The sequence below is a fragment of the Alosa sapidissima genome, chromosome 1 (assembly GCF_018492685.1).
Source record: "Alosa sapidissima isolate fAloSap1 chromosome 1, fAloSap1.pri, whole genome shotgun sequence".
Lineage (NCBI taxonomy): Eukaryota > Metazoa > Chordata > Actinopteri > Clupeiformes > Clupeidae > Alosa > Alosa sapidissima.
The window spans coordinates 41,398,862-41,414,372 of NC_055957.1; the positions used below are offsets into that span (position 1 = coordinate 41,398,862).

Sequence of the window (15,511 nt, forward strand, 5' to 3'; positions counted from 1 at the left end):
TTAACGCGCACACAACGGAGAGGGAAAGAGAGAGGAGTGGTGCGTGTGTGCCTGTCTGCCTGAAGCGCATCCAAGACAGAGCATCCTGGTCTGTTTTCAGTGTAGGTGGGCTTATATCTCTTTTCTCCCGAACTAAATTAATCAGTTCAGTCAGTGTATCTAGGAGCAGGAGCGTCATGGCAGAGTCAGTGACCCTCAAAAAACCCCATTTCACATCAGACTAAAGTGTACCCAATTGTCTCATAAGAATAAAACATAATAATAGTCTTGCACACTGCACTGTTTGTAACAGTGACTTTAGCATTGCTCACGGCGGATTAAATGATTGCAAAAGACTTGTTGAGGTGAGTTTAACAAGTGTAATTTCATTTGCATATTACTCAGGCCTATACTAGATGGCTAGTTGCCAAGGCTACATGAAAAGGCCAAACTACCAAAATCTACATATTTTACTGTCACAATTTCTATCAATAGGCCTTTCTTATTTGGTGTACTGACTAGACATTATTGAACAAACATCTGAATTTCAGTATCTAAGTAGGTTAGGTTGGGATGTCTGCTATACATTGTTGACATTACTGTTAAAATGCACTTCCAGTATAGTGAGTATTGGCAAAACCGGTTATCATTTTTATGTTGAGGCGGTGGGGGTGTTGTCGGCAGCTGCTGAAAGTAACTAATAAAGTAACTTGTAATCTAACTTAGTTACTTTTAAAATCAAGTAATCAGTAAAGTAACTAAGTTACCTTTTAAAGGAGTAATCAGTAATCAGATTACTTTTTCAAGGTAACTATGGCAACACTGTTCATACTAAGTGTAGATGTTAGTCTACACTACAGGCCAACTCAGAACCTAATATCCTGGAAATCCCTGAAAGAGCCCCAGCATCTTTCCTTGACATATAGGCCTATCCTGGTATCATTCAAACTGAACTACTAACTGATTAAGTGCAGGATCTCCATATTCACAGACTGCAAAAGTATAATTCACTAGTTTCCGTTCCTGAATTTGCATAAAGACATAAAAGCATAATACATAAAAGCATAATAGAAGAGCATGTTTGGCGAGGTCTCTGGCCATGGTCCTGATGGGCTTCGCGGAATCGTGCCAGAGTCGACTGCGCAGGTAGGAGTCGGGCAGAATTCTGCCATACACCCCCTTATTCTTTAAGTATGGAAGACGGGAGGCGTAAGGGGAGGTGGTGGGTTGCGAGCGGAGTAACACCGATGCTGTAACTTCGACAGGTAGACTGCGAATAAATAACCTGACTGATTGAAGAAGGAGGCGTGGCAAATTCCGTCACGCTCCTCCCAAACTTCCGTTTGTAAACGCCATTTTTAAGTGCTGCTTTATCAGATCTAATATCGGACCTTTATTTTGATAGAATTCGTATGTCAGCCATTGCCATGGACATAGACAATGATAATGTGACAGGTCATGTTAGACATCAGTTTAGAGATATACGCAAATAGGCTACAACCCTGAATATTTGAAGTAGGATATGGATTGACTTAAATTGAGGACAAAATAGGATAGAAACCTCAGTGTGTGGCGTGCAGTGAATTGCTGGCAAATGAGACCATGAAACCATCAAAAACAAAATGCCACATGGAAACTAAGCAGTAAGCACCCCTGTCAAAGACAAACCTGTCGAGTACTTTGAAAGGTGACATCAAGAGTTGAAGACCTGACAAATGTAATGGCAAGCACCAGCATGGTCCAAACAATTCCTACAGGCACTTTGCATGTCTTACCATGTAACTTACTGTATCCGTTGGCTTGAGCGCAAAAAAAAATATATATGGGTCGCGATTAAATGCATGTCCAGTTGTTAGTGGTGCTAAATGCATGTCCAGTTGTTAGTGGTGCTAGGAGAGGAAGTACTCTCAGAGGAGTTGGATCTTCAGGAGGTTTTTTTGAAGATAGAGAGGGGTATCCTTGCTCTGGTAGCAACTGGTAGTGTGTTCCACCAACGGGATACTACAGATAAGAAAAGTTTGGATAGCCGTGAACATACAGTACGTACGGGTGGCAGAGCCACGCGTATTCACAAGGGCGTAGAGGCCAGAATGGGCGCAGAGCCACGCGTATTCACAAGGGCGTAGAGGTCAGAATGGGCGCCTCTGCCTTGTGCTCTAGCAGGAACCGGCTGCAGGCACAGAAGTTGGAGTAGAAGCTGGTAGAGAGACCTGCGATGTCCGTGGAGATGTAGGGCAGCACCTCCGCACTGGCCTGGTTATAGTAGGAGATCTAGGAAGGGAGAGGAGAGGCCATCAGATTAGGCTTTGTGAGACATCCCACATTATGTTGGTATGTAGGCTATATTTATAGTTACAGTCACCCTGTTGACTTTTACTGTTCTGAACGAGAGCAGTGACTTTAGGCTCGTAACATGGGAAAGGGGCTGGGGGGGCATCAGACACAGTAAGACCCTTTTCTTACTCACAGAGCAGTGTGTCAACTTATCAACTGGAACCTGAGCTCTTTCTATAGGCACATAAGCCTGATGGCAGGGGATGCGTAGGGTGAGTGAGACACACAGACGTTGTGGTGATCGCCTTGCTGATAGCGACACTGACTCACCTTGGCCACGCTGCTAGAGACCGCGTATATGGTGAAGCCGGCACACAGCACCTCACCCCGGTTCACGTCCTCCGTAGGCGGGTGAGTGGGGAGAGTGATGGAGCGGAGTGCCACCACGTACGGGTCCCTGGGAAACGTCATCAAAATAACTTCAGTTCCTATCACACTTACAGTAGCTCAATTAATGAATACTCCTTGTCGTCAATTTTCAATGTACTGGGTACCCATTTATCACAAAGGGAGTACCCAATTTATGAACAAAACTAAAAAAAACTTCATGCGTCATGCTCCTACCCGCAACAACGTTAATACAATATCAGAGATTCCATTTTCCCTATTGTATGTCATCAAAATGAATTACAGAACTACATTGTGTAGCTTTAAATCCAGTTAGGGTAAGATAAGGTGAAGATGACCTATTTTAATATGGTCTCCATGTTGCTCACCCTTGATCGCATGGCGGCCTCCTGGATCCCAGAAGGATGAAGTCTTGGATTTTACCGACCTCGCTGACTGAGGGTGTCACCACGCGGTAGAGCCTGTCATCTTCATTGACCTGAGTTATTAACTCACACGAGCTTCAGAGGGACGGAAACAGAAAAGGACATCAGACTGAGCTTTGTGCAGTTAACTTTATCTCAGCTGTAAATGGAAAGCAATGTGTCTTAAAGGAAACGATGATGCTGAGTGAATAAAACATTTTCTACAAATGTTACCTTTAAATTCCACTGCCTTGTTATCTGATGTTTGATAGCCCTGTCAGACTGTAGATTCACTTTTTATTAGACAACTCCTACCTCTCAACTTGATCTGAGCAATCTCTACTTGATATGTGAGCGGAAAAGTAATCTAATTCCTTTCCCTATAATTTCAAAAAGATAAGTTATTCGTTACAACCCAAATGGATTCCTATGGAAGACATTTCTATGCCAAAAATGAACAAATGTCATAGAGTGAAACAATGACGGATAATGACAGGTAATGCCAAGCTAGCTCTTCTCTGCATGAACATGAGACAGTGTCTCAGCACAGTATACACCTGTGTGTAATGGGTTTATGTGATGCGGTGCCCTAAAACCACATGGCGCTGCCTTACTTGTAGTGCTGGTCCCACTCCTGCCTGTGGCGGAGCTCAGAGAGCAGCTGGAAGGCCGTGGCTGCAGGCACCTCCACCTCTGCCTCCACTCTGAAGCACAGGGACTGGTCCTCCTCCAGTGTGTATAGGCTGACCTGGGGGAACAACACACAACATTACAGCCCTTACAAATGGCCTGGGATTATTCAATTATTATGTTATCAAATAAAATGATTATCTAAAAAAGATAAGATTATTTTGCTTTATTATTAAACCCTCTAAATTGGTGTTAATCCGTGCAATTCTATTCCTCTTAAAGAGAGGTGTCTACGTTGTGTTCTCTCAACACTATACTCTACATAGTATATCCTGCACAAGAGGTTGTACGTCATATTGTTAGGTCTGATCTTCTGAATGTTGTATAGGACAAACCGACATGACTGTGACAGATGAATGCTCAGAAAAAGGTAGTCCATCATCAATTGTGACACCCAAGTTAAGTGCCGTTTTAGCCTGGGTCAGTGAAGATGATCTATTGGGGAACAGCTGTACAAGCTTTACTATACAGTTTCCTGTTTTGTTGTCATGAGCACATTCCTTATTTGAGAATTTACCCAAGCCAAAAACATGGTAGCCATTGTTCTCAGTTTATCGTCAAGTGTAATTGTTTTGGAAAGTTTATTTTGTTTATGATGGTGCAAGTTCATACACCAGTATCATCTTATTCCATGATGTCATCACGTCACTCATCACAGATAACATCTCAGAGATTAGTATCAGTGTACTCTGGAGCACAGATAACAGTCAAGGTCCTACAAATCCTGACAAAAACATGCCATCTATTCTTCATATCAGTGTGCGGTGAGAATTACAAACCTGATTTTTCTCATGATTTAGGACCCAGTTGTCTCTTGCAGCCAGCATCTTCAGGGCAAAGACATTGTTGTAACTGAGGTACACCTGCATACAGACATACATAAAGACATTCATTTGCAAGTACACAATGGACTATTGACTATCATAAAAAGATAAGGTTATCTTATATCGTGAAGTTATGCAGCCCATACAAATCTGACCAAGGACAATCTTTGTACTGAGACTAAAGGTGTATTAGAGAGTAGACTGAGAGGCAGATAGTATTGGTCAGCTCTATGAGAGTCAATGCAAGTGCTAGTGTGGGACTTCAAGTGGTCAGCTCTTGTCACGTTCTCCACACACAGCTCCTTACACTGTAACAGTACCTGGTTACTGGCATCCCAGGGGACAGACAGCGGCATCTCTGTTTGATTACAGGAGATAATGTACTTCCTGAAAAGGTCACAGAATGATTAAGGCAAGAAAAGATCACATATTCTTTCCTAAACTCAGGAGGATCAATTGGAAGTCACCCCTGGTATTACCTTGCGCATAGACAATATAGAGTTTTAAGGCACTGGTGGAAATGGAATCTAGTACAAAGCAGCATGTACAATCACCTGAAATGCCCTTGAGCCAAGGAGTGAAAATTGCAAACAGCCAGTCAAATCTGTGCTTGTAAATATTATCTTATAGAATAAAGGGATGCTGTGCCTAGAAAATGTTGATGTGGTTTCACACAATTTAAGGGAGACTCCATAGAGACAAAAGGAGTATACTGCAATACCATGCAATGTAGATTGCACATACAGAGAACTGTTACATGTTACATGATACAAACAACTAGAGTGTTTAAATCTCCACACAAAATCAATTAATTTATTTCATTGATTTGTGTGATTATTAAATTAGATTTAATTCATTTCTTAACCAATGCTGTCAAAGTAAGATGTTACAAGGTATGGCATTATGCTCATCAAACCTTTATTAGCGACTCTACGGCTCCATCTTAATGCCGAAAGGTGCAACAACAGTCTAACTGATTAGAATGGCAGGCCTGTCTAGTTTTGTGTAGTGCCAGGAGTAACGTTCAAATTGTATCTATTCCCATTCTGATTCCGATTGTCATTCTGCTAATTGATTCCAGTTCCTCTCGATTCCTCATTTCAATTCCTCATTTCAAGTAAAAGAAAATAGATTAGACAAAATATAAATATGTCTTTATTCTTTATTCCAGGAGTCGTTTATGTTCTAAACCTTAACTGAGCATACACAAAGTGAATATTTATTTATTTATATAAGTATTGATCCATAAGCATGCATTAAAACACTAAGACCATATAGATCGATCTAGAGCAGCTAATTAAAATAACTGCTAGGCCTTGCCATTTCGGAGAGTCTCAAAATAAATGTCTTTACTTGTTTTTGTTTGCCATAATAAAGGAGCTATTGTGTTCAGGAATTGATAGGCAGAACTAAATTCAACTTTTTCATAATTTCTTAATTTTTCAATATATTTTTAAGATTAGTCTAAGTTCCGGTCCTTTCTTATCAGACACGATTCTGGTTATTTTTTATTGATTCTATTCAATTCCAATATTTCGGTTCCCAACCCTTGCCAGGAGTTTGTATGACGAGACGGTGACATCTCTTTCAGAAATGCTCTGCTCTCACATTCATGACAACTAATTTCACACTAAGCTGTCTCACCGGTCAAGTCGGATCTTCTTCCTTGCAATGGCCTCCTGGTACCTCCTCTGTCCCTCCTGTTTTGGAAGGACACCAGTTATTAGTTACTGATAGTAGTCTCTGTGGATCGCTTGATAAGAAATGTCATATGAAATCTGACTGGTTGGATTGCTTGTAATGAACTCTGAACCCTGAAATCTGACCCCTCACCATTGGCTCAGGTCTTATCGGGGGCAGAGTTTGCAGCCTCCCCGCTTCATCGAGCACCTCATATGTCATGAAGGCACTGTTGATGTGCCGAAGTGGTTCCTCCCCCTTATAGGCCTCTGCACACACTCCCACCTCCACACTGTTCAATAGGGCGGACAGAGAAAAGACAGAGACAAACGCAAAGTCAAATAATAGACTCATCACTCATTTAGTGTCCATGTTTCTAATTCTCAGTGAAGGAACACTGACAACAAGGATTTAAAACGAGCATTCAAGAAGAGACCATGTTGCACTACTTTTAGAAATGACAGGGTTTGTTCCTTGTCTAATGTCTTAATGACTACATGTTTGGACCAAACTCTTTAAATGGATAATGTGTTTTTTTTCACACCGAACAACACTGTCAGACTTTTTCCAGCCCTTATTTCAAGTGTCTCCAGGTTAAGAGTCATGACTGCAGTATGCTTTACAGTAGGGCTGAACGATTTATTGCATTTGCGATAGGGCTGTCAATCGATTAAAAAAAATAATCAAATTAATTACATACTCTGTGATTAATTCATCTAAATTAATCGCATATATAATGTTTGCTGTAAAAGTATTTTAAATATTTAAATTCAAATGAATCATTGTAAAATCAGCATTAGTGACATTAAAGTTCAAAAACTCTTTTATTATTATTTTCACTGTTCAAATAATTGCCTTAATAATCTATGATATGACCTAATATGCTGAGGAAATAAATTCAAAAGTGCTTCGGGAAGAAGTTTTTTTTCACATACAAGGCATTTCAGGCCACAGATATAACCTAGGGGACACAATGAAAATAAATTAACACTCCCCTCAATGTCAACACTTATTTCTTTGCATTGATGTGCGACTATAGAGATGATGAACTCCGGTGATATGCAAATTCCTTGCTGCAGACATTGCAGAGGACTTTATTTTCAACACTTTATTTTTATCAACAACATCAGGCCGTTTTTTAAAAGTAAATGTTCCAATCAATGATCCAGGCAGCACGTTTTCTTCTATCTCCTTCATTTTACAGTCTAATTTTTACTGACTAGAACGGCTCGGGGTCAAAGGTCATACGGAATCGATTAATCTGAACTAATTTTTTTAATCAGTTATTTTTTCTCAAATTAATTAATCGAAATTAATCAGTTATTTTGACAGCCCTAATTTGCGATAATATCGCAATATGATGAAACACGATTTTCAAACCGCAAAGGCTGCGATTACGCTTTGTAATATGTGACATCACCAAAATGCACTTGCGCTTGCCGACGCGCCACCGACTCTTCACACCGACCACTGAAGAAGCAAAAAACGTAAACAAAAGGACCAGCTAACAGTGTCAAGAAAGGTCTGATCAGTAGAGCTACTTTGGTTAAAAATAAACCTCTTCATTACCTTTTGCTCGAACCTGCCATGTCCCTGGTTCTAGTTCATAATTCCCCTGTGCTGCTACTTTGGCTGGTAACTTCGTTCACTTGTCCAGCTGACGATTAAAACTCCATGACTGTTTAGGCTGCACAGCAGCCATTCACCTGTGCACTGGGGACATTGTTTACTGGAGTACAGTGGGGGCATTTTCAATATCCAAGGGGGTTGGCGGCGCAAACATTTCATCTCACAGGTGATGCAATTGATGCATAATGTTATCCGCAAGTAGTTGACACAGCTAACCACCAAAACCCCAGCTGTTCTAACATTAGCTTACCAGCTAAGGCTCTAGGCTACATACATGCTGCTAACTGCTGATAATTTTGCCTGTTTAAAGAGGTTTGTCTCCGCGATTGGCTTTGTTGTGATATGAACAAACTAATGAACTAGCTAATTTGCATGCATGCGTATTGCGCTGCGGTGTTGATGCTAACCTTTAGTTAACACCAAGCGGAACGGTCATTCGGCCACATTTATTTGCGCTGCAACAATCTACAGTAGTTTGTTCCAATTCACGTGCAAGTAGTCTACAGTAGGGGTGGGCATATCGATCCAAATATCGATAGTATCGATACCAACATTGGTATTGGTATCGGATCGATACCATTGTGATGGGATCGATACTTTAATTCCAGTTCACTTCCAATATCTCTCAATTTGTTCAAAATGCATTGTTCCTGTTTCACCAAGGGCTAGCCTACAGTCAAGCAAACCATTCCTTTCACATCTTGCATTCCCGCTTTGCAATGTTTCGTTGCTGAAATGTTTGTAAATTATTAACAATGGGAATCATAAAATCATTAGCATATTGATGTTTTATTCATGTCATAAATCATAACACACTGTTCGGCCCCTATATAAAAGTATATAAACTGCTTTTAGTTACAAATATCAGTATTGGTATCGGTATCGACAATACTGGCCCTATATTTAATTGGTATCGGATCGAAACCAAATTTTACAGTATCGCACACCACTAGCCTACAGAGGAGAGGAGCGGGTCTGTGTGTGTGTAGGCGCGCGTGTATGGAGAGCACAGGACAAGGAGAAACCGTGTCAGTGCCACTGCATGTAGACCTAACTGTTAACTAATGAAAGAAGATCATATCTACATGAAATAGAAACCCAATAGAAACGTATAAGAATCATTAAATGTTTACAAGGCTGGAAGTTCAACAAATATGGGTCTACTAATGTGATTAAAATAGTTAAATAAAAAATATTTCATTTATCAATCTTATTCAATGACCTAATGCCATCATAACATACAGTAGACCTGGGCTCCAGGAAAGAACAGTTTATGTTTAACTTATCTAATTTTGTGTTGGTCATACTATAGAATAATATATTGCTTATCTTTGTTGAATAAGACAGAAGATAAAGAACTTAAAAATAATCGCATATCGCATCTCAATCGCAATATTGGTGAGAAAAATCGCAATTAGATTTTTTTCCATAATCGTTCACCCCTACTTTACAGGCAATTATACTGTAACACTCTACAAAACAAAAGTGTGGTGAAATTAGATGGCGTGCTTTTGGTCTGGCCCTCTCAATGTGTACTGTTCCAAGAGCAGACAAGAGCAATTTAAAAAGTATTTTCAGTGGATGATGAGAGACAATCCAACCTGTGCTTGAATGTGTTGTTGACGATCGCTTTCAGCACCAGACGGTCGCCAACACTAGACGGCCCTCTGAAGTGGAACATGTCAATAGCCTTCAGTGTGGGATGAGCATTACATAAACGACTGCCGAGAAGACAAACAAATAGCCAGAAATGCAAAAGAGTCACTGCCAAATATTTAATCCATTGCGTATTCTATATTTCATAATAACAACATATTTACATATTAATGCACCTGGACATTATAGAATGCATAAGGAACTTGCTAATTCCATCAATTAACTACTGTGCATCTCACCAGATATTTTGAAGCCAGAGACCAGTGGCTATGGCTAATACAAAAATCAACACTAAAGCATTCCATAGAGCAATGGCTAGTTGTGATTCGACATTCACCCAGTCAAAGGAACGGTCAGGTAAACATTAACTCCCATGACATGTTTGTATACTGTATCAGTTTTAGATAAATATCTACTAGGAGGAGGCTTGCTGAAACAGTGTGTAGCAGAGCTGTAGTAACAGCCACTCAATCAAATATACTTTCTAATTATTATCTAATAATAACAATTATAATAATAATACATTTTATTTATAACACACTTATAAATCTCAAAGTGCTATAGGGTAAAAGTGTCTCCATTTCAGTGGTAAACCCTGGCTTTTATATGAATGTCATGATCATGTTTGATCATGTGACACACCTCGCAGCAATTGTAGCCACATTCTCCATCCAGGCCATAATCTGACCCCCGAAAGTGTTGACCTGATGGTTGGCATGAGGGGGCAGTACTAGCTCCACACTCTCCACTCGAGTCCGCTCTGTGGGCACAGCCTCCTGGAGGTCCTGACTCCCTGCCCCTTAGGCACACACAGACACACACACACACACACAAGCACGCACGCACGCTCAAACACACAGACACACACACACACAGACACACACACACACACACACACACACAAACACAGACACACACATAAACATACACGTTCACACAAACACAATTATGCAAAGTGTGCATAATTACCCATTTAACCTGGCATCTGAATACATTTAGCAAAAACAGGGACTTCATGACAATGCAATTCCACAGGGAAAGAAATGAGTCACGAAGACATGAGTGAATGGAAACCTCCCAGAGTATGACTAGTCTGATCTACAGCCTGTGTGACGGGCACATTGACGTCTGTGTGTACACACAGAGGAAGCCTTTGGGAGAACTGAAACTCTCTTTCAACTCAACTGTACCAGATCACAGATGTATTTCAATTATTTGATATACTGACTTTTAAAAACTATTGTTTGTACTTATTATTTACTCTTCTCTGCTTTTAATTAGGAAAGGTACATTTAATTGCCTCTGTGTATGAAATGCGCTATATGAATAAACTTGCCTTGCCTAAAGCTCAACCCACTGTCAGACACCCTTTCTGTGACACTCAATTGTTTGTTATTGCACTGTTTAACCTTCATGCCGTCAGTCCATATCCTGTGTGTCATAGTCATACTCATATCCTACTCATCGACGGGAGAAAATGTCGTTATAGCGACGTTTTTAAAAAGATTTGTAAAAAACTTAATGAGGCTGGCTATCAACATATGCCTGAAGAAGTGAAAAACAGGTGGAAGACCCTGAAGACGCTGTATTATTCAGCCAAAAGAGGGAATTCCACCAGCGGAGATTTTCGTCATGACATTGGGAGCCTATATGTGGGCTGTATCGCTGACTTATTCGGAATAATGTTGATTGCTATGTAAACAGGAATATGCTCAAAACGTGACATTCTACTTGCATGTAAACAGGTTAAACGGAATATCGTCAATAAACTGATTCAAAACGGTTTATTCCTGGAAAACGCGCTCATTGTCATACTCGTACCCTCTGTGATACCCTTCTGGAAGGACTCATTGTTTAATATGTCCGTCATGATGTCGTGGTGGATGAGCCTCATCCGTCTTCTCTCCGCGGCAACGCTGTGCTCTGCCTGCTCCGTCTGAGTCCGTGGCACCAACTGCCTTAGGTGTACCTGACACAGAACACACACACACACACACACATTCATACATAGACACACACACACACACACACACACACACACACACACACATACATACACACACACGCATTTACACACACACACACACACACACATACATACATAAACGCACATAAACGCGCGCGCACACACACACACACACACACACACACACACACACATAACAAGTGAATATATGAATATATGAATATATAATGATAACCACAGGATGGCAAACCAGAACTGCACACAGGGATATAATGAGGTAAAAATTCACAACAGTAGATATAGAGAGGGTGTCTTTGCCCAGGTGAAATCCCACTGACCTTTCCACCTCCTGGAGGTCTGGCCACAAAGGTGGCATAAGCATAGCACACTTTCCAGCAGCCTCCACTGAAAAGATCCTCACAGGTCACCTCAATACCAACCTGAAACCAGAAGGCAAGCACAATAAACCATTAAGGACATACCATAGAGTAGCTGTGATTTATAATGTAACATGTGTGTTTAAAAAACTCTTACCTCCATACTGGAGTTAAACGCTCGATTCACTTTGGCTTTAATATTGACCACTTGTCCAACCCTGTGAAGAAATTGATAAGAGCATAAATTCATTGAGGGGTTTCAATATCATATCATCAATAACAGATTTCTCCCAAGTAATAAATAGATGCTGATTTTAGATGACACTTCTCCGCTAAAATGTACCGCCCATCTCCTTGTGACATTTGGGAGGATGGCATCTGTTCCAGTCGATGTGTTTATATTACTTTACCTCTGGCTCCATTGAACTACCACAGCCTATTAATCAGAGTCGTTTGTGTTTACTGCAGTCCCAACCCCTTTGGAGGGGAGAGGGAGGGTGCATTCACTAATTAAGGGGCTTGTTTCAAAGGAGCAGCTCTACATCTGCCTAAGTCTGTGGAGGAATCATTGGAATCAGCCTATTATGCTGTGTCAGCAGCCTCCTCCACCAACATTATTACAGCATATTAAAACTTCAACAACACTTCACAGACACAGCAGCTTCTCAGCTGAAACAGATGCCACTGAAAAAGCCTACATATTTGTTGATGGGTGTGCTCTGTAATTGATCAAATGCTTCCACGTGCTGGTGGAGAATCATGTCTTAGGCTAAACTGTAAGGAGGACTTTTATGGTGGCAAATATAACTTTTATGGTGGCAAACAGTCTTCAGACTACTCCACATATTGTGGGAGCAATCCTTTTAGGAGAGTAGACCCTCTCTCCCAAACAGACCAATAAGAAGAATGGTGAAGGAAAGGTGTTTCAGGCATGGCATTTTCACTCGTGACATACTCACCCGATGGTGCGCTCAAAGTTGATATCATCGACTGAGGCAGTGACACAGGGGCATCCTGCATGTCTCTCAGCTGCAGCACCACAGGAAACACAAAGCATGGGAGACATATGAGACCACCATATGAGACCGCATACATATGAGACCACCATATGAGACCGCGTACATATGAGACCACCATATGAGACCGCGTACATATGAGACCACCATATGAGACCGCGTACATATGATAGGGCTGAAACGATTACTCGAGTACCGTAATTCGTATAATTCGATTACAAAAAATGGTCGAGGAAAATTCTCTGCCTCGAAGCTGTGTAGACAAGGTGCAATGTGTCCACTGCAAAGCAGAACCAGCGTACTACAACAGCACGTCAACGATGATTCAACATCTAAGCCGAAAGCATCCAGTTGTTACCAGCTCACCAAGCGTAGCCGGCAACTCAAGGCAACGTAAACACTGATGTTACCTGATTTAATGTATTAGCTAGTTAAAAAAGCAGGACATTTGTTGTGCATATTAATAAATTGCACTTATTAACGCAAAATTATTTTTTGTCCGATTACTCAATTAATCAATGAAATAATCGCTAGAATACTCGATTCCAAAAAGAACTGCTGCCCTATATACATATCACATACATATGAGACCACCATATGAGACTATATATATACATATCCTAACATAGTGCCAGCTTATTGTGATTCTGTATTCAGATATTTCTATGATTACACTAACACACACACACACACACACACACACACACACACACACATACACATTGCAAGAAATGCATTTCAATGCTGTTTCTTAAAAAGAGGAGACATGTGGATGCACATATAGGCCTTGTGTTCAGCCAAGTATTGAGTCTACTGAAAGGGAGTAAATGGCAGTCACATTACTGTCGAAGGTTTTCTTGATAAATATAATATCTACTTGAATACACTTCAAAATATGCTGCTAAAGATATACTTAATAACATATAACTAAAATAGTCATAACAAGCTTACCAAACATGGCAAACTCATTCTCCCACGCCTGCATATCGTCATCTTCTTATAATAATGGTATTTTTTTTTCAGGTTTTTCAAAAACAAAAAAGTTAACCAAAAATTGAATGATGATGATTTAGGCAAAAAAAACCATTTTGTCAAAATATTACTTAACCATGAAGCGAACCAAAGCAACTCATAACCCTCAACAAGTAGCTTATAGGCTACTTGCCTACGACCCTTACAAATAATAACTGCAGTTGTTCAAGTGTCATTTAAAGTGTCAACTGCAATTTTTGAAGAATTCTTCTCTGCAGTATTTTGGACATGACAAAAAATGCATCGCACTGCACTTTTGCTGCAAAAATTCAGTATTTTGGAGACAAAACTGCATTGTACTTGGGGGGGTTGTGCCTCACCTGACAGACAGGCTGTAGAGTCCATCCACTTGAGTAGCTGTCCCACACTCAGCTCTTGGCAGTGGTTGGCGTGACAGGGCATCACAATCTGGCTCTTCTTCACCTCTGTGGGGTTCCTGTACATTTCCACCTGGGCAAGGTCTTTCAGCTTGGCCCAGGTACCATTTGAAGAACTCATCTTTGTAAACCTCTACACGGCGGTGTTCCAAGGACCTACATTAATTGAATGAGGGATATTTTGTGATCTCTTCAAAAACTAGGATTTGAGAAAGTAGCCTACCAAAGAGGGCATGTGTGTGAGTGTGTGTACATAGCCTACATCACGCCGCAGTAGCCTACACAATAGACACTTTGCCCTCTCCATGCTTTATTGGTTTAGCCAACAGTCGCAAAGCTTCAGAACGTTTAGCGCCCTATTGCGAAATACCGGTAGTCCTTTTTCTGTTACACCTTCCTCACTTGCATGTCTAAACATGCTATCCATTACTAAAATCAAAACAATCTATTAGCGAGCAGTTTAAAAATGGCAGCGATTGTTGATGCATATTTGTAGGCTATCGTGAGTTAATGTGTGAATGTTTGAAAATGTAGATAACAGCCCAAGCTTTAGTTTACAACATGTGGACTAAACAAGACGTCCTGATAGGCCTACGGATATTTGGGACAAGTAGCCGACGGAAAAGATTTAACACTGGAAAGACAGGTAGACTTCAAGGGCTGTCGGCAAAAATCAACAACTTTTGATGGGCTGGGCCAGTTTAATCCACACGTACCCAACGAAAGCAAGTTCAGCTATTAAAAACACTTCAACAAACCAATGTATACAAGCCTACCTAGATGATGCATTTAGTGGACAGTCCAAAAGTTTGCTTCTCTGCATTGGGTTCCTATGTATGTATCGAGTGCGTTTACTGAATGACTGGAAAGGTAGTTTATCCCCAAAGCCCCTCCCTGGCTTGCCAGGAGTATTATGGCTACGTGATGTCACGTAAATTGCGCACGGCCTAGGCTACTCACTATATCTACTCTCTCAGTTGCTGTGTTATGATAAAACCCAAATAATCAAAATTATTTTGAAAATATATATCAAAAGTTTTTGGCCTTGTATAAGTAGCCTACCTTTTTGCCGTCGTTTTCCTTTTTTCTCCTCAACAGCAAACCACTCGCTAGGCTACTGACGCGGTCCAGTAGTCCAGTCTACACAGCCCACTAACTCTGAGCAAACAGCAGATGGCAGTCTCGATTTGTGGTTTGGT

The 15,511-nt window shown here is 40.8% G+C and overlaps 1 protein-coding gene across 4 annotated transcripts; it reads right to left on the minus strand.

Annotated features, from left to right (window-relative positions):
- Window positions 1-778: 778 nt before the first annotated feature.
- On the minus strand, window positions 779-15,473 carry acot11a (acyl-CoA thioesterase 11a). Of its 4 annotated transcripts, none has more exons than XM_042088270.1 (16): window positions 15,089-15,222; window positions 14,256-14,468; window positions 12,847-12,916; window positions 12,045-12,105; window positions 11,849-11,950; window positions 11,366-11,513; window positions 10,187-10,337; window positions 9,490-9,609; window positions 6,413-6,551; window positions 6,224-6,279; window positions 4,900-4,966; window positions 4,535-4,618; window positions 3,680-3,813; window positions 3,030-3,161; window positions 2,584-2,710; window positions 779-2,250 (listed from the first exon to the last, which is right to left on the minus strand). In XM_042088270.1, the coding sequence occupies exons 2-16, from the start codon at window positions 14,431-14,433 to the stop codon at window positions 2,092-2,094; spliced, it is 1,728 nt and encodes a 575-aa protein (XP_041944204.1). In that variant the 5' UTR covers window positions 14,434-14,468; window positions 15,089-15,222; the 3' UTR covers window positions 779-2,091. The 4 variants fall into 4 exon arrangements, with proteins under 4 accessions (XP_041944204.1, XP_041944185.1, XP_041944196.1 ...); XM_042088251.1 differs by lacking the exon at window positions 15,089-15,222 and adding an exon at window positions 15,375-15,473 and having other exon boundaries at window positions 780-2,250; window positions 10,187-10,343; XM_042088262.1 differs by lacking the exon at window positions 15,089-15,222 and adding an exon at window positions 15,273-15,378 and having other exon boundaries at window positions 780-2,250; window positions 10,187-10,343.
- Window positions 15,474-15,511: the final 38 nt, after the last annotated feature.